Raw genomic sequence first — 22,795 nt, forward strand, 5'->3', positions numbered from 1 at the left:
AGCCCCCATTGGCCTGGAGCGGTGAACCACGGCCAGTGGGAGCCGCGATCGGCCGAACCTGTGGACGCGGCAGGTAAACAAACCTGCCTGGCCCGCCAGGGGCTTTCCCTGAACAGGCGGCATCCCAAGTTTGGGAAACACTGCCATAATGTTTTATGGAAATATGCTTATGAGTGTGAATACGATGTAACTGAAATATGCTTTATGCAAAAGGTCTCTTGTAAGGTATCATTAAAAAGCTCATGATCTATTGAGTGTGTTCATCCCATTTGTTTGCATGTATTATTTCTTGTCTGGAGTTAGGAGAATAAGATATAAACTTGTCTTACTGATGTAAACATTAAGCGGAAGCCGTTAGCGTGTCTGGCTCAACAAGGCAGAGTTCTGGAGTCCCAAACTGGCAAAGAAAATGGGTGCAGAGGTATCTTCAGCATGTCAGGTGACAGTCCTAAGAGGGTCTCTGTGACTGAACCCATCACAGGGTGCACTATGGATTTATATAGTGCTATTATGAGATGTTCTGTCTTATTTTCTATCCCTTTCCTAATAGTCCCTAACATACTGTTAGCCTTTTTGACTACTGCTGTGCACTGAATGAAAGTTTCCAGAGAACTATCCATGGTGACTGCAAGATTGCCTTCTTGAGTGGCAACAGCTAATTTAGACACCATCATATAACATATATTATACAGAATCACTATGTACTGTACTATGAGATGCTGAGAACACACCAGGAATAGTAGTTCACTTGTAATAGAAAAGACATATTTTTGTTCAAAACATACTGTTAACACATTCTTAGAAGCTCATCTATTGAACATATTCATATTCACATTATTTTTAAAAAATCACTACTTTTTATCTTGGAAAATAGAAGTTGTATAAAACTAATTGATTGTGTATATCTTACTTTTTGACTGAGATGCTTTACCTTGTAATATCAGAGCTGGTTCTTTAGATGGTCACCTAGCAATTTATTTATTTAAAGACTTTGTACACTGGGATAGCCTCATGAGACGCAGATCTTGTTGTCCTGAGATTCCCAGGAGTAAAGCAGTCATACTTTCTTACTGCAACATGCTTTAGTGCAACACAAACAGTATAATGCAGTCTAAAACACCAGAAATAACAATGAGCAGTCACAGTTTCCATTCGCTGTACACAGGCAAGGCTTCTTAAAATAAGAGAATCAAAAAATGTTCTTGGGTGTCCGTCTCTAAGGACCAGGTACAGCCCTTTGGGGATGCAAAGTCTTCCTTCCTTTACTTAATTTTAGGTCTAGAAATTATAGCTGAGTACCAGGGAAAGTCATATCTAGAAATAAGACTATCCCAAATTAGTACATATTCATGCAATATAGTACGTTTATATCATTGTCTTTGCTTGAAGAGGTTTGGGAAGGAAGGCAGAGACTTGGGTCACAGTATGAGATAAATTATTCTCTTTATCCAACACATTAATGATTGAAGTAGCTTCCTATATCAGAAAAAATAAGTTATGACTGAGTATTAAATGTACAAAATCTACCAGTGGGAAGAATTATGACAGGATTCAAATGGAAGATCTTAGAGAATGAGAAATGCTGATTGCTTTCTTTCTCATGGAAATTTTATTTTTGTTCATTTGTTTTTTTCCCTTAATATAATAAAGGTGTGATGTGTAGGAGTACTTGTAAGAGACTGAATTTTATTTCCTGGGCCCAAGAACCTGACATAGGTCAGTGTTACAAAAGTTTAATACATCTGTCAGGGGCCAATTGCCACCCCAGGTCTAGTGGCTACTCTTACACTTAATCTGAACCGAAAGTAATCTAGGCTCTTTAACTATTGAAAACATAACAATTTTGAGGGTTAATGACAGACTTCAGTTGTGCCTATCAAAGAAATGTCATTTGAAGAAGGTAAGTGACTTAACAAAGTGTCATGTGAATCATATATGATGTATCTTCCAGTTTTCCCCAACCCACACAAATGTTTAACATAAAGAAAAGAAAAGAAAAGAAAAATCATTTTCTCCTGAGTTCTTGGATAATTATGCCAACACATTTAATAACAGTGCAGGATTATATGCAAACAGTGTTTGCCATGCTTTAATATACTAATGGAATGGAAATCATAAAACATTATTAACTTAACTGATCTTTGTTGCAAATACATTTTTGAGTTGTCAAATGTGGTTCTCTTTCTTTCTTTCTTTCTCTCTTTCTTTCTCTGTTTTTTTCAAATTGAAGATCAGTGATTATTGTTACAATCTGTTCCACAAAGAAATAATTAGCCTTGTGTTAAGGAGAGTGGTCTCATTAGACGCTGCCAGGTGACCTTATTCTAATTCCTGAAGTTCTAACATCTTTAATAGCTGTGTTTGCATTATCAAGATTTTATATTAGGCTTTTACAAACCACATTGTCAATGTAACCCATACAAATCCTAGAACATAATAGCCTTGACCACATCTAATATCAGTTGCCTCATACTCTTTGTGCACAGCATTAAAATCTCACTTATCAAAAACCTTTTGATAAATTGAAATGTGGGGTTGTAGCACAAACAATTACGTTATTTCAATTCTGCTCTTAGGAAAATGTAGCCACCATATAAAGCACAACTGACAACACGCGAAGAGTGTACTGATTAAAATACATACTCATTGAAAACAATGTGCTGATATGATAAATATCTTGTCTAAAGCACTCCAGTGATTCAATATCATTTTGAAAATAAATTAAAACCATTACACTGCAGCATCTGATTTAGTTCTTGGCAAATAAGTTTGGGGAAAAATAAGAACCAGGTGAATCTGACTCCATATTATGAACACAAACAAATCTGATTGTTTTTGAAAGGTCAAATACCCATTCACTGTATTACCAATGCCAGGACAAACTCCTTTTGCTGAATGCTGTTTCCAGCAGTTCTGCTGAGCTATGGTAGTCTCTATCTTCAGTTGTCCGACTAGGAGGGTTCATTGGGCTTTGTGGAAAGGAAATGCACTCAGGGGTCCCTTGATCCCCAGCAGCACATGCAACAGATTTGAATGGAGTCGTTGTCCAAAGTATAGCAGGAGAGTTCAGACTAATTTCTGATGCTCCCTCCCACAAATGGCATATCAACTAAGGGTATGTCTACACTACGAAATTAGGTCGAATTTATAGAAGTCGGTTTTTTAGAAATCGGTTTTACATATTCGAGTGTGTGTGTCCCCACAGAAAATGCTCTAAGTGCATTAAGTGTATTAACTCGGCGGAGCGCTTCCACAGTACCGAGGCTAGAGTCGACTTCCGGAGCGTTGCACTGTGGGTAGCTATCCCACAGTTCCCGCAGTCTCCGCTGCCCATTGGAATTCTGGGTTGAGATCCCAATGCCTGATGGGGCTAAAAGATTGTCGCGGGTGGTTCTGGGTACATATCGTCAGGCCCCCGTTCCCTCCCTCCCCCCGTGAAAGCAAGGGCAGACAATCATTTCGCGCCTTTTTTCCTGAGTTACCTGTGCAGACGCCATACCACGGCAAGCATGGAGCCCGCTCAGGTAACCGTCACCCTATGTCTCCTGGGTGCTGGCAGACGTGGTACGGCATTGCTACACAGTAGCAGCAACCCCTTGCCTTGTGGCAGCAGACGGTACAGTACGACTGGTAGCCGTCATCGTCATGTCTGAGGTGCTCCTGGTCGCCTCTGTGAGGTCGATCAGGAGCGCCTGGGCAGACATGGGCGCAGGGACTAAATTTGGAGTGACTTGAGCAGGTCATTCTCTTTAGTCCTGCAGTCAGTCCTATTGAACCGTCTTATGGTGAGCGGGCAGGCGATACGGACTGCTAGCAGTTGTACTGTACCATCTTCTGCCGAGCAGCCATGAGATGTGGATGGCATGCAGTCCTTCTGCACCGTCTGCTGCCAGCCAAAGATGTAAAAGATAGATGGAGTGGATCAAAACAAGAAATAGACCAGATTTGTTTTGTACTCATTTGCTTCCCCCCCTCCCCTGTCTAGGGGACTCATTCTTCTAGATCACACTGCAGTCACTTACAGAGAAGGTGCAGCGAGGTAAATCTCGCCATGTATCAATCAGAGGCCAGGCTAACCTTCTTGTTCCAATAAGGACAATAACTTAGGTGCACCATTTCTTATTGGAACCCTCCGTGAAGTCCTGCCTGAAATACTCTTTGATGTAAAGCCACCCCCTTTGTTGATTTTAGCTCCCTGAAGCCAACCCTGTAAGCGCCCCTCCCAGCGTCAGAGCAATGGCAAACAATCGGGCATCTGAGAGTGCTGTCCAGAGCACTCACAATGGAGCACTCTGATGGGGCTAAAACATTGTCGCGGGTGGTTCTGGGTACGTGTCGTCAGGCCCCCGTTCCCTCCCTCCCTCTGTGAAAGCAAGGGCAGACAATCATTTCGCGCCTTTTTTCATGAGTTACCTGTGCAGACGCCATACCACGGCAAGCATGGAGCCAGCTCAGGTAACCGTCACCCTATGTCTCCTGGGTGCTGGCAGACGCGGTACGGCTTTGCTGCACAGTAGCAGCAACCCATTGCCTTCTGGCAGCAGACGGTGCAATACGATTGGTAGTCGTCCTCGTCGTGTCCGAGGTGCTCCTGGCCACGTCGGCTGGGAGCGCCTGGGCAGACATGGGCGCAGGGACTAAATTTGGAGTGACTTGACCAGGTCATTCTCTTTAGTCCTGCAGTCCTATTGAACCGTCTTATGGTGAGCGGGCAGGCGATACGGACTGCTAGCAGTCGTACTGTACCATCTTCTGCCAGGCAGGCAAGAGATGAGGATTGCTAGCAGTCATATTGTACCATCTTATGCCAGGCAGGCAAGAGATGAAGATGGCTAGCAGTCGTACTGTACCATCTTCTGCCGAGCAGCCATGAGATGTGGATGGCATGCAGTCCTTCTGCACCGCCTGCTGCCAGCCAAAGATGTAAAAGATAGATGGAGTGGGTCAGAACAAGAAATAGACCAGATTTGTTTTGTACTCATTTGCCTCCTCCCCTGTCTAGATCACACTGCAGTCACTCACAGAGAAGGTGCAGCGAGGTAAATCTAGCCATGTATCAATCAGAGGCCAGGCTAACCTCCTTGTTCCAATAACAACGATAACTTAGGTGCACCATTTCTTATTGGAACCCTCCGTGCAGTCCTGCCTGAAATACTCCTTGATGTACAGGCACACCCTTTGTTGATTTTAGCTCCCTGAAGCCAACCCTGTAAGCCGTGTCGTTAGTCGCCCCTCCCTCCGTCAGAGCAACGGCAGACAATCGTTCCACGCCTTTTTTCTGTGCGGATGCCATACCAAGGCAAGCATGGAGGCCGCTGAGCTCACTTTGGCAATTAGGAGCACATTAACCACCACACGCATTATCCAGCAGTATATGCAGCACCAGAACATGGCAACGCGATACCGGGCGAGGAGGCGATGTCAGCGCGGTCCCGTGAGTGATCAGGACATGGACACAGATTTCTCTGAAAGCATGGGCCCTGACAATGCATGCATCATGGTGCTAATGGGGCAGGTTCATGCTGTGGAACGCCGATTCTGGGCTCGGGAAACAAGCACAGATTGGTGGGACCGCATAGTGTTGCAGGTCTGGGACGATTCCCAGTGGCTGCGAAACTTTCGCATGCGTAGGGGCACTTTCATGGAACTTTGTGACTTGCTTTCCCCTGCCCTGAAGCGCATGAATACCAAGATGAGAGCAGCCCTCACAGTTGAGAAGCGAGTGGCGATAGCCCTGTGGAAGCTTGCAATGCCAGACAGCTACCGGTCAGTTGGGAATCAATTTGGAGTGGGCAAATCTACTGTGGGGGCTGCTGTGATGCAAGTAGCTCACGCAATCAAATATCTGCTGATATCAAGGGTAGTGACCCTGGGAAATGTGCAGGTCATAGTGGATGGCTTTGCTGCAATGGGATTCCCTAACTGTGGTGGGGCTATAGACGGAACCCATATCCCTATCTTGGCATCGGAGCACCAAGCCACCGAGTACATAAACCGCAAAGGGTACTTTTCGATAGTGCTGCAAGCTCTGGTGGATCACAAGGGACGTTTCACCAACATCAACGTGGGATGGCCGGGAAAGGTGCATGATGCTTGCATCTTCAGGAACTCTGGTCCGTTTCAAAAGCTGCAGGAAGGGACTTTATTCCCAGACCAGAAAATAACTGTTGCGGATGTTGAAATGCCTATATGTATCCTTGGGGACCCAGCCTACCCCTTAATGCCATGGCTCGTTAAGCCGTACACAGGCAGCCTGGACAGTAGTCAGGAGCTGTTCAACTACAGGCTGAGCAAGTGCAGAATGGTGGTAGAATGTGCATTTGGACGTTTAAAGGCGCGCTGGCGCAGTTTACTGACTCGCTTAGACCTCAGCAAAACCAATATTCCCACTGTTATTACTGCTTGCTGTGTGCTCCACAATATCTGTGAGAGTAAGGGGGAGACGTTTATGGCGGGGTGGGAGGCTGAGGCAAATCGCCTAGCTGCTGGTTACGCACAGCCAGACACCAGGGCAGTTAGAAGAGCACAGGAGGGCGCGGTACGCATCAGAGAAGCTTTGAAAACCAGTTTCATGACTGGCCAGGCTATGGTGTGAAAGTTCTGTTTGTTTCTCCTTGATGAAACCCCCCGCCCCTTGGTTCACTCTACTTCCCTGTAAGCTAACCACCCTTCCCTCCTCCCTTTAATTATTGCTTGCAGAGGCAATAAAGTCATTGCTGCTTCACAGTCATGCATTCGTTATTCATTCATCACACAAATAGGGAGATGACTACCAAGGTATCCCAGGAGGGGTGGTGGAGGAGGGAAGGAAAATGCCACACAGCACTTTAAGCACAGCACTTTAAAAGTTTACAACTTTAAAATTTATTGAATGACAGCCTTCTTTTTTTTGGGCAATCCTCTGTGGTGGAGTGGCTGGTTGGCCGGAGGCCCCCCCACCGCGTTCTTGGGCGTCTGGGTGTGGAGGCTATGGAACTTGGGGAGGAGGGCGGTTGGTTACAGAGGGGCAGCAGTGGCAGTCTATGCTCCAGCTGCCTTTGCTGCAGCTCAACCATACACTGGAGCATACTGGTTTGGTCCTGCAGCAGCCTCAGCATTGAATCCTGCCTCCTCTCATCATGCTGCCGCCACATTTGAGCTTCAGCCCTGTCTTCAGCCCGCCACTTACTCTCTTCAGCCCGCCACTTACTCTCTTCAGCCCTCCACCTCTCCTCCCAGTCATTTTGTGCTTTCCTGCACTCTGACATTATTTGCCTCCACGCATTCGTCTGTGCTCTGTCAGTTTGGGAGGACAGCATGAGCTCGGAGAACATTTCATCGCGAGTGCGTTTTTTTTTTCTTTCTAAGCTTCACTAGCCTCTGGGAAGGAGAAGATCCTGTGATCATTGAAACACATGCAGCTGGTGGAGAAAAAAAAAGGGACAGCGGTATTTAAAAAGACACATTTTATAAAACAGTCGCTACACTCTTTCAGGGTAAACCTTGCTGTTAACATTACATACATAGCACATGTGCTTTCATTACAAGGTCGCATTTTGCCTCCTCCCACCGCATGACTACCCCCTCAACCTTCCCCCCTCCCTGTGGCTAACAGCGGGGAACATTTCTGTTTAGCCACAGGCAAACAGCCCAGCAGGAATGGGCTCCTCTGAGTGTCCCCTGAAGAAAAGCACTCTATTTCAACCAGGTGACCATGAATTATATCTCACTCTCCTGAGGATAACACAGAGAGATAAAGAACGGATTTTGGTTGAATGCCAGGAAACATACACTGCAATGCTTTGTTCTACAGTGATTCCCGAGTACGTGTTACTGGCCTGGAGTGGTAAAGTGTCCTACCATGAAGGACGAAATAAGGCTGCCCTCCCCAGAAACCTTTTGCAAAGGCTTTAGGACTACATCTAGGAGAACCGCAAATGCCAGGGCAAAGTAATCCTTTCACATGCTTGCTTTTAAACCATGTATAGCATTTTAAAAGGTACACTCACCAGAGGTCCCTTCTCCGCCTGCTGGGTCCAGGAGGCAGCCTTGGGTGGGTTCGGGGGGTACTGGCTCCAGGTCTAGGGTGAGAAACAGTTCCTGGCTGTCGGGAAAACCGGTTTCTCCGCTTGCTTGCTGTGAGCTATCTACAACCTCCTCCTCATCATCATCTTCTTCGTCCCCAAAACCTACTTCCGTATTGCCTCCATCTCCATTGAAGGAGTCAAACAACATGGCTGGGGTAGTGGTGGCTGAACCCCCTAAAATGGCATGCAGCTCATCATAGAAGCGGCATGTTTGGGGCTCTGACCCAGAGCAGCTGTTCGCCTCTCTGGTTTTCTGGTAGGCTTGCCTCAGCTCCTTCAGTTTCACGCGGCACTGCTTCGGGTCCCTGTTATGGCCTCTGTCCTTCATGCCCTGGGAGATTTTGACAAAGGTTTTGGCATTTCGAAAACTGGAACGGAGTTCTGATAGCACGGATTCCTCTCCCCAAACAGCGATCAGATCCCGTACCTCCCGTTTGGTCCATGCTGGAGCTCTTTTGCGATTCTGGGACTCCATCATGGTCACCTGTGCTGATGAGCTCTGCATGGTCACCTGCAGCTTGCCACGCTGGCCAAACAGGAAATGAGATTCAAAAGTTCGCGGTTCTTTTCCTGTCTACCTGGCCAGTGCATCTGAGTTGAGAGTGCTGTCCAGAGCGGTCAGAATGGAGCACTCTGGGATAGCTCCCGGAGGCCAATACCATCGAATTGTGTCCACAGTACCCCAAATTCGAGCCGGCAACGTCGATTTAAGCGCTAATCCACTTGTCAGGGGTGGAGTAAGGAAATCGATTTTAAGAGCCCTTTAAGTCGAAATAAAGGGCTTCATTGTGTGGACGGGTGCAGGTTTAAATTGATTTAACGCTGCTAAATTCGACCTAAAGTCCTAGTGTAGACCAGGGCTAAGAAAAAGAGCTAGTGGGACATGGTAAGTCTGTCTGGGTAGAGAAGCATGCTAGAGCTCAGAAGTCTGTTTGGAGAGAGAGAGTTGAAGTGAAGCGTGCCAAATGTGGTGGACTGGAAGGAGTGAAAGATCAAGGAGACCTCAAAAAGTGTGAATAAGTTTAGCTAACAAGCACCCAACCTCTACAGGATTTATCTATAATGAATTCTGAACCTTCTGTGGCCCATCAGTCAATGAATTCAGACTGTATACGCTGCAGATGAAATAAAAGATCCAGATGATTTCAGCTTCAAGAACTTTCAATTTCCTAGTTTATCAATAACAGGAAACTGATCTACTTGTTGCAGTTCCCATTAGAAACATCAACAAATATATTTTTAAACCCCCTTCTGCAACTTCTGAAAAAAATCATACAAATAACAAGAATTAATTTTTTCCAGTATCAGGACTTGCATAATTCTATCAGTGTTCAATGATCTCTATCAAACCTTACTTTTACTGAATGTGCTAAAGGAACCTTTTTTTAAATCATCTGTGGTCCCGTGCAATTAAGTATTATAAATATACAAAAATAAATCAGTGAATGGAATCAGGGTGGAGACGGGACAATAGTGAAGTCCCACAGTATCTAACTCCTAAATGTTTTATTTCATAAAACAAACACAAATCTCTAGAGTTAAATAATCATTAATAACAATTCCTAGGAAATTATGCAGACTTTTTTTAAAACTAGACATAGTTTACGTCATGTGAGGGGATGGGCTGTGTACTGAAAGGCTGGCCGTATTTCCTGTCCAAAGATAATACAGAACCTGAATAAGAAGCTGCAAGTATTAAGCTGCTTCATTCAGCTACATCTGGCTGTGCTACACAGAGGATTACCTTTTGAAGTACAGCTCAATTCTGAAAAGCCAGCTCTCTTCAAGGAGCTGAAAGTGAGGTTTGAAAAGTGACTGTCATATGAAAACAACATTTGAAAACTGCAGATTTATACCACCTTTATTTGTTGAGTCTGTCAACTGATGGTCAGAGGCTACAGCAGATAGCCATTTGGCAAAGTCCCTGTACACTGGCTGGACTTGCTGCGTAGGGATTCAAGATATTACCACAGCAAGATTAGAACTAAGGCCTTGCCTTCACTAGAGGAAAAGGTGTGTTCTTTATCTGAGTTAGCTAATGCATGGTAATTAACATGAGGTAAAATCCTAATGAAGACAAGTTAGTTTGTAGGTTTCACATGAATTAGCAGGTGAAGGTAAACCCTAACGTCTAACTTGCTGACTCATGAAAACTGCAGACTGTCTTGTCTTCACTAGAAATTCATCTCATGTTAGCTAGCTTGAGTTAAGAACACACCTTTTTTCCTAGAGAAGATGTACTCCAAAAGCTTCAAGGGTCAAAGTCAGTGGGTCTGTGTGACTATTTGGAAATCTGTTTGTACAATTTATGTATCCCACATGAGATTATGAAGTCTCTATAAATCTTGACCAACCAGCAAAGTCCATTTTGAGTGTGGCGATTAGTTGCCTTCTCTGTGGTCTCTTCACCTCCATGTTGCGCTGAAATGCCAATGTGTAGTGGAACCGAGCTGACAACAGGGGGTGGTGAAATTGAGATGGTCCTCTACTAAAATACAAACCTCATATACAATGGATTGGCTCCCAGCCAGAACTGATTTGTTAGGGGAGAAGTCACCTAACAACAAGGTCACCCGTTGGTAATGACCAGGAGGTCACATGACAGTCTGGAAGGTTATAAAAGGACAGGACCTGACTTCTTTGCTCTTTGGCCACTTTTTACCAGCTCAGGCTGAGAGGAGCTGCATGAGGTAGCCTGATGAAGCAGTGTGAAGTCTGCCTTCCTGAACACAGATGGACCCCAAGGCCGCTCAAGGGAAGGGTGAGCTAGAGGGAGGGGAAATGCATGTGTTTGTTATTTGTGAGATCTGTGTATTTCTCATGTGATTAAGAAGAGAGCGATAATGTGTTAGAATTCTTTGTGTGTTATATGGTACACCTACCATGTGGCCCTTTGGACCCAGGAGGCTCAGACTTCTGGGTCGAGTTCTGGGAGAGGATGTAGCTTAAGCTATAGGGAGAGTCTGATGAGTCAGCATTGGTAACAAGGACTGGGCAGAGAGACTGTGTAGTCTGAGCTTTCAGGACAGGTTGCTAGATAGAGCAGGGGGTCTCAACCTTTTTCTTTCTGAGGGCCCCCCAACATGCTATAAAAACTCCACAGCCCACCTGTGCCACAACAATGGTTTTCTGCATATAAAAGTCAGGGCTGGCATGAAGGGATAGCAAGCAGGGCAATTGTCTGGGGCCCCATGCCACAGGGGCCCCCATGAAGCTAAGTTGCTCAGGCTTCTGCTTCAGCCCCAGGTGGCAAGGCTCAGAGCCCCAGGCTTCAGCCCTGTGTAGCAGGGCTTAGGCTTTCTGTCCTGGGTCCCAGCAAGTCTAACACTGGTCCTGCTCACAACCCCTTGATTGAGAACCACTGAGACAGAGGATCTGTACTCCAAGAATATGATGAGGCACCATTTACAGTTGTTTTGAGGCCTGTCTGTTAGCCTGTGTTTGATCCCTTTAAGGTGTGCCATGCAAACATAGACTTAAGAACCAATTTTACTGGGCTGTTTGAAAAGGTCAACAAAAAAGTGCCTACTATTTGTCTGTGGTGTCCATACTAACTTTTGTAAGCAGATACCTGAAACTTAACAGAGAACTTTGACTCTATCTTTAAGTTAAGACCAGAATGGTTTTGCACTATGAATAACAGTCACCTAAAATTCTACTTACAAAACTGTGTCACATCTTCTCCTTAGTTTTACATAGCAACTTAAGCACTCTTTACATTTATTTTAAGAATTCAGTTTAAAACAGCATAACAATATTATATGCCTGGCTAACTCCTATGATCTGAACGTCTTTCAGATAGAGTAAGTGAAATGGTGGATAGTCACCCTTTAATCATCTAAAATCAATCTCTCTATATACATCTTTGTAGTGTGTCAGTCACCGAAGTGATCATCTTGTGCCTTGATTTCCTTCCTCTCTCTGATTTTGTTTCCTTTACTCACTTCCCCTTCCCCCACACTTCACTCAGCTCATCTGGCTATCTCTTCTGTCTCTTCCCCCATTCATGCCCAAACCTTCATTCATGCATTTCCCTATGCCTAAACTCCTCTTTCTGACCTGAGCCCTCATCCTACAAATACTTATGCATGGACTTTAAGTCCCACGGGACTACTCATGTGTTTAAAATGTTTGTTGGATCGGGTCCATAGTCTGCTGTGACTCTGCCCTCCCCTCATCAAGTCATTTCTCAAAGCTCACTTCTTCGAAAAATGTTTGGGAACTATAATCTTGCAAATATTAGCTCAAAACAATCCCAAAACTCCCTTTGCAGACCTCAAGGCTCATGCACTTACTCACCCAAGTGACCTCCTAATTGTATTGTCTTCATCCTAACCCGTAAATCCTTTCTGTGCCACTCCAGCTCAGTTTTGTCCTATCCTCCTGTTATTCCCATCTGAATTTATGTCTGATCCTGCAGTGAGCTCAAATTGGGCAGACTTCAGCACTCATGCAGAACTCACGATAGGATCAGGACTTTAGACAGTAAAGTACATCAAGGCAGGACCTTATTTTTTTAAAGCCTCATGTGCATTTATGGTAATATATGAATAAGAAGTCTAGGCATTTCAATAATAGATCAAAGCTGAAATGAAAAATAATTAGAGATGTAGATAATTAATCTCAAGATAAATCTGTTTGTTATTTAGCAGCTAGTTGCTTGTGACACTGAGACTGATTGAATTTGATTTTATCTTTATTCATTTATTATGTTCTATTTTGTATTTATATGCCCAATTATTTTTGATTAGTGTTATTATGCTTTTGCCATAAATCTTTTTAACTTGACTAAGGTTTTACATGGATTTAAGTATTCCTGCATAATGATGGATATATGGATTCTCCGGCATTCAGAGTCTTTCTGCTTTTCTATATGCCCCTGCACTCACCCACCCATAACACAGCACAGGCTTCTAAAGCTGTGACAGAATTGGAGTATGGGAGAATTCTGCAATTCCGCTCTGGGATAGCTAAAAGCTCGACTGACAACTGAGTATATTCAGACAGACTAGAAAGGGTACAGAGGTGCAGCTAGCCGTACATCTGTGACAAAAGCCACAATGAATGTACTCCAAAGAAACAGGAATTGGGAGAGCTTTAATTTCTGCTCACAGAAAAGTTCTGGGTCTGGTTCTGTTCAATATCTTGATCAATGATTTAGATAATGGCATAGTGAGTACACTTATAAAATTTGCGGACTATACCAATCTGGGACGGGGTGCAAGTGCTTTGGAAGATAGGATTAAAAATCAAAATGATCTGGACAAACTAGAGAAATGATCTGAAGTAAATAGGATAAAAATCAATAAGGACAAAATGGGAAATGACTGCCCAGGAAGGAGTACTGCAGAATGGGATCTGGAGGTCATAGTGGACCACAAGCTAAATATGAGTCAACAGTGTAACGCTGTTGCAAAAAAAGCAAACATCATTCTGGGATGTATTAGCAGGAGTGTTATAAGCAAGACACGAGAATAAATTCTTCCTCTCTACTCTGCACAGATTAAGCCGCAACTGGAGTATTGTGTCTAGTTCTGGGAGCCACATTTCAGGAAGGATGTGGACAAATTGGAGAGAGTCCAGAGAAGAGCAAGAAAAATGATTAAAGGTATAGAAAACATGACCTATGAGGGAAGATTGAACAAATTGGGTTTCTTTAGTCTGGAGAAGAGAAGACTGAGAGGGACATGGTAACAGTTTTCAAGTATGTAAAAGGTTGTTACAAGGAGGGAGAAATTTGTTTTTCTTAACCTCTGAGGATAGGAAAAGGAGCAATGGGCTTAAATTGCAGCAAGGGAGGTTTAGGTTGGACATTAGGAAAATCTTCCTGTCAGGGTGATTAAGCACTGGAGTAAATTGCCTCAGGAGGTTGTGGAATCAACATCACTGGAGATTTTTAAGAACAGGTTAGACAAACCCCTGTCAGGAATGGTCTAGAACAGTGGTGGGCAACCTGCAGCCCACAGGGCACACGCAGACCATGGCATAATCCACTGGCGGACCGCCAGACCGTTTGCTTACATTTGCACAGCCGCCTGCAGTTCCCCGTGGCTGTAGTTTGCCATTCCAGGCTAATGGGAGCTGCAGGAAGCCCATCACAGGTCTAGATAATACTAGATACTACTATAGTAGACAGTCTACTATAGTAGTATACTATACTATACTATACTAGTGCAGTAGATAGAAGATACTAATACTAGATAATACTTAGTCCTCCCATGAGTGCAGGGGACTGGACTAGATGACCTCTCAAGGTCCCTTCCAGTCCTATGATTCTATGTTATTTGTAATATAGAATATATAACTTGAGGGTGGGGGTTAAGTCTAACTTTCTAAAAAATTAGTAGTTTTAAAAGGAAACATTAATGGTTTAGTTATGTGTATCCATATAATGAGTATTTATATAACTATGAAATGGATTGACTGTCTTCACTACTGGTAACGCATGATGCTTCTCATACATCAAGATTGCTCCTCAAAAATATATTTCTAAATTCAAAAAAGGTACCCTGTAAATAAAGATTTTTGTCTCTACAACTTCTTGCTCTTCCTTAGAAACCTCATATTTCTTATACACTGTTTGGGAACAGTGATTACGTTGTGAATTTAACTTGTCTTAGTACTAATCTACATACATGCAGTTTTTAAACAGAACCATCTCGAAATGACTGTGGATCAGAACAATAGCTGTGTGAATAATTTGTAACAAATAACTAACTTCACAAATTCAGCCTGTTTTTCTGCTCATGGAATACTGTGAGCAGGTAAAATATTCCTCAAATACACTATTGTAACTTATTTGACAAATACAATTTTGGATGCTTTATTCTACATTTTGAGTAGTTGAAATTCAAGCTGTATTGCTTAACTGTGTGTGTCAGATGGGAAATGGAAGCAATATCATATTACCTAATGCTAATTTCCAAGACAATACTTACCTGTGTATTAAAGATTCACTTTCCACAAGTATGTGCCTCTGACTTTGATATAAGCCTTCTGTGGACATTTCTGGCAGTAAAACTCAAGTGCTCAAATCTTCACAGAAAGCAAACCCATATGGGGTGCAGACTGGCTGAAGCAAAATATATTTTAAAATTCAAATAAATACTTGTGGAAACATTTCTGTGGTCTTTGCCCAGCTCTCTTCAGAGCATGTTTTTCCTGTAGCTTATAGATTTTGTTTTAATCTTCATATAGAAGTTAACATCATCATTTCTATATGACCTTGTGCAAAACATTCAACACTGTGTCCAAGTTTCCCTATCTGTACAATCTGAATAGCACTCTGCTTCTCTGCCTCACAGGATGTTCTGAGGCAAATTAATATTTTTAAAATTCTTTGGGATCCTTTGGCCAAAAGTGCAATAAGTACAAAGAGCTATCATTCAGAAACTTACACAATTTAACAATTTATCCACAATTTATGGATCATATGCTTTACATTTTGACACTTGATAATCATATTTTAGCCACACATGCTGAGACATTATCCACTAAGTTTAACAATACTGAAATAGTAATTGTCATAGTTCTGAGCAACTTACACCTGTATTTCCCCTCCGGGGCTCACCCAGGGCAGCCACTTTTAGGATTCTGGCTCCTCAGCCAGCACCTCTCTTGGGTGGAGACCTGTGCCTCTCTCCCACCTGACTGAGCTTTTTCCAGGCTGCATAGTTCCCTGCTTACACTGTGTTATTCCCAGCAAGCCAGACTGGCTAACCAGGCCAGCACCCATACTTTGCTTATTCTTCAAAGGCAATGAACAATATAATTGCCAACGGTTATAAGTTACCACAGAGCTCCTTCTAAGCAAGCACATTTATTCTTAAGGTGAAAGCATTACAGAGAAAACATAATAAACACAATAAAAGAATTACACACAGATGCTACTAAGCTTGCCAGAGACCATCCCACCTCCAACAAAGGCTCTGGTAGGTGAACAGCCATTCAGAGGGGTTTTCTGTGGTTACAAATTCATAACAAGAACAACTATGCACAGTTCATTCTTTCCTATATAAAGTTTGGGCCTTTGTGTCCTCAAGTAACAAGTGATTGGCAGACACTGGCTCCCTCCTCATGGCACAGCTGCAGCAGGTTGTGTCTGGAGGTGGGAATTTGCATTCACCTTCCTTCAGATATTTCCTAGGAAATCTGCTTAACTTTATCCCAACAATTCCTTCTTGTCTGGCAAATTGTTTAAAATAGTCCTTTGATATTCTCAGCACTTCCCACAATAACATATAAATTTTACATTTAATACAATGTAATCCAAAGCTACTTAAACTTAATTCAAAAAGGTTTCTCAAGAATATTGCAGGAAATTGACCCATATGTCACAGTGATGATAAACAGCAGACCCTATTTTCATGCTCTCTGGTGATTCACATATGGCCTTGAAACTTTGCGGAGGAATTGGTGGGAGGATTTTCAATGGCCAGATGACTATACTTCTGAATATACTATATGTTATTTTTTCAACCTAAGGTTAGCTGGTATTTGCTCCATTTTTGCAAGATCTGCCTATTTCAGAAGGTAGCATATGAATGTTTGCATTTTCATATTGCTGCTTTGGTATACAGACTTTGCCATAGTTATCCATGCCTTTACATTCAGCTTGTATTACTGCTGTGTGCTGCACAAGGGGGATACCCTTGAAGGCCACTTGGAAACCTCAGCTAGTGCAAGATGTGGCTGTTGCCTACTTAGGGCCTGATTCTGCAACTCTCATACAAACTGTGTAGTACCTACTTACATAGGTAGCCTTATTGAAATGCTCTTATTCCATCTTAATCTTTAATCTTGACCATCTAATATAAAACCAATGGGACTACACACATCAATGCAACTTCATGCCTAGGGCTCCTAGGTGCTATGGTAATATAAATAAAAATAATTAAGCACATGCATAAATGCTTTGCTGAATAGGAATGGATTTAAACATGTGCTCAAGTACTTCCTTAAACTGAGGCACAGTACCTTGTCTGTACAGTGCTGTCTATAAAAATGTTTCTAATCTCTGCAGTGTGTTTTACATTGATTTATTTATTTACTGCATATTACACAATAGATTTTTGCAAGGGTTCTGACCAAACATTTTACAGAAGCCAGCATGCAAACCCCTGCATCCTCTGCAAGTCTGCAAACACAAACTGAGGGTATGTCTATCCTATCTATCTTAAGTGGTAAATCCTTTAATTCTGGCATAAAAATAATAACATATAAAATGAAACCACTTGCTTCCATAACAACCATTCTTGAACAGTCTCATATTTTATGATAATAAAGGGCTCATTCATGCATTCCTGTCACATTCAAAATACTCAGTCATTGTAATAAGAGGACAATCAGGTTCAGTATTCAATTTACTCAAAAATATGTCCTCTGCATTGTGGGAGGCTCCCTCTTCTGCAGAAGCCAGCAATTTTGTGTGTTTTGTCTGTATTAGGACTTCTGTCTGTAAGATGTACAAAGTATATTTTAGGAACATTCTTTCTGATTTGCACTGCTGGAGTTCTATGCCAGTTTCACAAATGGTATTTTATGCAGTTTACAGAGAGAGCAGGAAACAAAACTATAGTAATGTTCACAGACGCCTTTTATAGACCCAGTCCTGCAAACACATAATAGCAGGCACAGATCTTATTTACTGTGACTGAGTTCAGTGAGACTACTCATGTGAGTAAAATTATTCACATGCATAACTGTTTTCAGGAGATGATCCTATACATTTTAAGATATTCCCAGAGACTAGCCTGGGAGTACATAGTTTAGGTTTACACTAGATGCATTTTCATACATGAAGCTAGTAGAATTTTCCTTTTTATCTTTAAATTAGGGCTGTGATTAATTGCAGGTGACTCATACAATTAACAAAAAAAAATAATCGCAATTAAAAAAATTAATCGCGATTAATCGCGATTACTCGCAGTTTTAATCGCACTGTTAATAGAATCCCAATTGAAATGTATTAAATATTTTTGTATGTTTTTCTACATTTTCAAATATATTGACTTCAATTACAACACAGAATACAACGTGTCCAGTGCTTACTTTATATTATTATTTTTATTACAAATATTTGCACTGTAAAAAGATAAAAGAAATAGTATTTCAATTCACCTCATACAAGTACTGTAGTGCAATCTCTTTATTGTGAAAGTGTAACTTACAAATGTAGATTTTTTTTGTTACATAACTGCATTCAAAATCAAAACACTGTAAAACTTTAGAGCCTACAGGTCCACTCAGTCCTACTTCTTGTTCAGACAATCGCTACGACAAACAAGTTCGTTTATAATTACAGGAGATAATGCTGCCCGCTTCTTATTTACAATGTCACCTGGAAGTGAGAACAGGCATTCTCATGGCACTTTTGTAGCCAGCACTGCAAGGTATTTATGTGACAGATATGCTAAACATTCATATGCCCCTTCATGCTTTGGCCACCATTCCAAAAGACATGCTTCTATGCTGATGACACTTGTTAAGAAAAATAATGCGTTATTAAATTTGTGACTGAACTCCTTGGGGGAGAATTGTATGCCTCCTGCTTTGTTTTACCCACATTCTGCCATATATTTCATGGTATTGCAGTCTCGGATGATGACCCAGCACGTAGTGTTCATTTTAAGAACCCTTTCACGGCAGATTTGACAAAACACAAAGAAGGTACCAATGTGAGATTTCTAAGGATAGATACAGCACTCAACGCAAGGTTTAACAATCTGAAGTGCATTCCAAAATCTGAGAGGTACGAGGTGTGGAGCATGCTTTCAGATGTCTTAAAAGAGCAACACTCCGATGCGGAAACTACAGAACCTGAACCACCAAAAAAGAAAATCAACCTTCTGCTTGTGGCATCTGACTCAGATGATGAAAATGAACATGCATCGGTCCGTTCTGCTTTGGATCATTATCAAGCAAAATCAATCATCAGCATGGATGCATGTCCTCTGGAATGGTGGTTGAAGCATTTAAGGGACATATGAATCTTTAGCACATCTGGCACATAAGTATCTTGCAACGCCAGCTACAACAGTGCCACATGAACTCCTGTTCTCACTTTCAGGTGACATTGTAAACAAGAAGCAGGCAGCATTATCTCCTGCAAATTGTAACCAAACTTATTTGTCTGAGCGATTGACTGAACAAGAAGTAGGACTGAGTGGACTTGTAGGCTCTAAAGTTTTACACTGTTTTATTTTTGAATGCAGTTTTTTTGTATGTAATTCTATATTTGTAAGTTCATTTTCATGATAAAGAGATTGCTGTACGGTACTTGTAATGGGGGAATTGAAGAATAAGATTTCTTTTGGTTTTTTACAGTACAAATATTTGTAATAAAAAATAAGTATAAAGTGAGCACTGTACGTTTTGTATTCTGTGTTGTAACTGAAATAAATATATTTGAAAATGCAGAAAACATCCACAAATACTTAAATAAATGGTATTCTATTATTGTTTAATTGCACGATTAATCGTGATTAATTTTTTTAATCGCTTGACAGCCCTACTTTCAATGTGTGTGTAATTAATATAACTACAGCTGCATCATTGCTCTGTGTAGCTAGTCTTCAAATGAGCACACAAGAACTGAACAGACTGAGCTACAGAATAGCCATAGCCACCCCTTGTAGAATTATTTTTGTGTTGACTCCAGCACTTCTGTAACAGGCTTTCTGCAGAAATTAATGAAAAAAATGATAAAAGGGCTGAATTTTGGAAGTATTAACACTTCTTTCAGAAATATCAATACAAAAGAAAAGTAAGCACAATTGTTATTTTTCCCAAAGGGAATCTAATAAAAAAACATTAGTTCATGTAGGTAGGATTGTAAATCTTTCACTTCTATGGGCTTTCTAAAATCAATTCTGACCTTCCTACAAGTTTCAATAAAATTGCACTTCTTCAGCAGGATACAAAGTGGTGTATTTGAATAGTAGTGCATAGAAGTCAAGAAAACTGGGGGAGGAGAGGTGAAATGTGTTATTTTTTATAACTAGGGAGTACAGAAGAGTTAATGCGGAAATACCCAAATGATTTGGACACGTTATTTGTGCTGCAAGTTTTTTTCTTTAATACTGCATTTTAAAAGCTCAGTTATTTATATTCTTATTTATGCCAAAATACTATGTCAGCACTGGGAAAAAATTACTCAAATATCTTCTATGAGTCCCTAAATCAGTCCTGGCATTATTCTAGGACTGAATTCTGCTACTACTTGATATGAAATCAGACTAAATGAAAACACTCCAACATTCTGGCATCTGATTTCTATTCTAATGCTGCAAGTAGCTTTTGGAAGTTGTGATAGTTTCTTTAAGATGGGGACCTCACCCCAAGGATTTATGTTTTTGTGATCACCTCCTATATGCATGCTCGTCTCCAATCCATGGAGATCGTTAAAACACAGTAAGATCCTATCTACAATATGAGCCCCCAGTTCTGTGTTCAGATCTGCTCTGGTGGATCCCTAGAGCTGTGCAAAGCCTCAGTGATTGCTGTAGGGCTCCACATGGCCTGACGGCTCTGCCTGTACAAATCTGCAGACTTGAGGACAAAAGTGGAATCTTTGCTGAACTCTAGCACAATTCAACTGTGACCCTGTCAACACTTGGGGCAGTGTGTGGGTAGGTGTTACTACATACCCGAGTGAAAGGCAAGTTGAGTCCACACTATGGTGTGTAGCTACACATTACACTAAAAGGCTCTGTCAAGAGGGCGGCAGTGGGGAAAGGCTTTGGCAGCTCCCAAGTACCATAGTCTTTCACTGTGGCAGGGAAAAGCTCCCTTCCAGAGCCTTTCCCCACTACAGCGAAAGGTTCGAGCAACTGGAGCCTTTCCCTGATGCCAAAGTCTTTCCCTATGTACTCTACTTGCCTAAGCAGTGCATCACTGTCTACGCTGCTATTTATACACATGCTGGGGGAGTGTGCAGTGTATGCACTTTACACCCTACCTTAAGTGCAGGCAGGCATACCCTATGTTGTAAGTAGGGTCTCAGACAGAATTGAATTTGTACTGCAGAGAGGACCTCTCTTCCCACTCACGAAGGCAGCATTGTAACAGTTCACACTGGAAAGCTTTTCTTTACACCAGTGTTTCTCAAGCTATCTGATGTATGTGAGGGACCGGCAATTTTTTTTTTCCAATGTGCACGAAGACTGGCAGCTGATGGCTTGCGGACCGGCACCGATCCACGGACCACCACTTTGGGTAGCACTGCTTTACACCACCTAGTGTCAGAAACTTAATTTCCTTTTAAATGAAAGGGTAAGTTGGGCAGCAAGGAGAGGGCCGAGGGGGCAGGTGCTGGGCTATGACACCTGGGCTCAGGCTAGGGTTTGAAATTCTGAGTGCTCAGAAACAGATTCAAAGAGGGGCCGGGTTAACACAACCCAGGCAGTTAAAGCAGGGCCCTGGCCGTTGGGCCAAGCACCTCTGCTGCATGGCACTATTGTAGTCAGCTATGGTGCTCCCTGGGCATAGCCTGGGGCCCTGCCCTCCTCCTCTCTGTGGTGTGGGGTGCAGGAGGGAGGCATGTGGCTGGATTCTTCCCCCACCACCATGCCAGAGGGGGCTGCATGGGGCAGGGGCGCACAGCATGTGAGGAGCAATGACACCGTGCAGCAAGGTCATCGCAGGCTCCTCCTTCACTGAGCGCCTCCCCCACCGCCCGCGCAGCTGGAACCCCACGCACCGCCCAAGCTGAGCCATTACGACAAAAGAAGCCTGTGGGAGGGGGGGAAGGGGGAACACTTCACTGCGCCTGCGCACAATCCACAGGCGCTCTTCTCACAGCACCCTCCCCAGTGTTCGCGGGGTCATCTCAGGGACCTCAGCGCGCCTGCGCAAACAAAGCCCGCACCCCGCTGAAGGCAGCGGCAAGCGCATGCGGACCAGCGACCATTCGCCGCGGTGGCGTGTCATGGGGAGGGGGAGATAAGGGAGGTTAGATACATCATGACGTAATCCAACCGCCTCCGTGACCGCTTGTGCCGTTTCTCCCCCGTGGCTCATGCCCGGAAGTGTCCGACCAGAAAATGGGGCTGCCGCAGGAGGGTTCCGATGCACTTTTCGTTCCGGGGGCATCTCTGTGCGCGGGAACCCCCACGGCCGCCGCCTCGTCCTCCTCCTGGGTGCCGCAATGATCCCGATCCCGGTGGTGGTGTGCGTGCTGGGGGGCTGGTCCGTCATTTACCTGGCGGACACGCTGCTGAGGGTGAGGTCGCCGGGGCAGCGGGCCGAAGGGACGGGGAGCGCGGGACCCCCGGCTGCATCCCGGGGGAGGGGTCGCTGCGGGCCGGCGGCCCCAGCAGCAGCGAGGGGCGGGCCTGGCTGGGCGCCCCCGCACCCCCGAGTCTGTCGGGGGCGCCTCGCACCCCGGGCCCGGCCCAGGCTTGCGGCGTCCCGAGGCCGCCCTGTGTATCGGCCTTAGTGTCTTGTCTGTGAATGGTCTCAGCCCTGTTAGTCTGTATCCGCAAAAAGAAACGGGGACTTAGAGACTAACCCATGTATTTGAGCCTAAGCTTTCGTCATCACAGACATAAGCAGTAAAACAAAACTGCGTAACCCACTTGTGAATGAAATAGTCCTAACGTACTCTTCAGGGAGCGTGAGGAGGCTCCTTTTTTTCCCCTCCAGGCATTTGAAAATGGCAGTGGAGGCGGTGGGAGAGGTTGAAAGGAAAAGGGACAGGGGCAGGGATGTGTGGTGGGTTAAATTGCTGC

The 22,795-nt window shown here is 43.5% G+C and overlaps 2 protein-coding genes across 2 annotated transcripts in view; one reads left to right on the forward strand and one right to left on the reverse strand.

Moving 5' to 3' along the window:
- Positions 1 to 6,774: 6,774 nt before the first annotated feature.
- Positions 6,775 to 8,587, reverse strand: LOC140905218 (myb/SANT-like DNA-binding domain-containing protein 7). Its single transcript, XM_073328101.1, has 2 exons — positions 7,989 to 8,587; positions 6,775 to 7,400 (listed from the first exon to the last, which is right to left on the reverse strand). Exons 1-2 carry the CDS (start codon positions 8,569 to 8,571, stop codon positions 7,315 to 7,317), a joined length of 669 nt encoding a protein of 222 aa, XP_073184202.1. The 5' UTR covers positions 8,572 to 8,587; the 3' UTR covers positions 6,775 to 7,314.
- A 13,543-nt stretch (positions 8,588 to 22,130) lies between these two features.
- The window catches only part of MBTPS2 (membrane bound transcription factor peptidase, site 2), a 45,530-nt gene continuing 44,865 nt past the window's right edge, over positions 22,131 to 22,795 (forward strand). The window contains exon 1 of the mRNA XM_073357292.1: positions 22,131 to 22,287. Within this exon, the coding sequence (XP_073213393.1) occupies positions 22,213 to 22,287 (75 nt within the window). The 5' untranslated portion in view covers positions 22,131 to 22,212. The remainder of the gene's footprint in view (positions 22,288 to 22,795) is intronic.

Source organism: Lepidochelys kempii, chromosome 1 (genome assembly GCF_965140265.1).
Source record: "Lepidochelys kempii isolate rLepKem1 chromosome 1, rLepKem1.hap2, whole genome shotgun sequence".
NCBI lineage: Eukaryota > Metazoa > Chordata > Testudines > Cheloniidae > Lepidochelys > Lepidochelys kempii.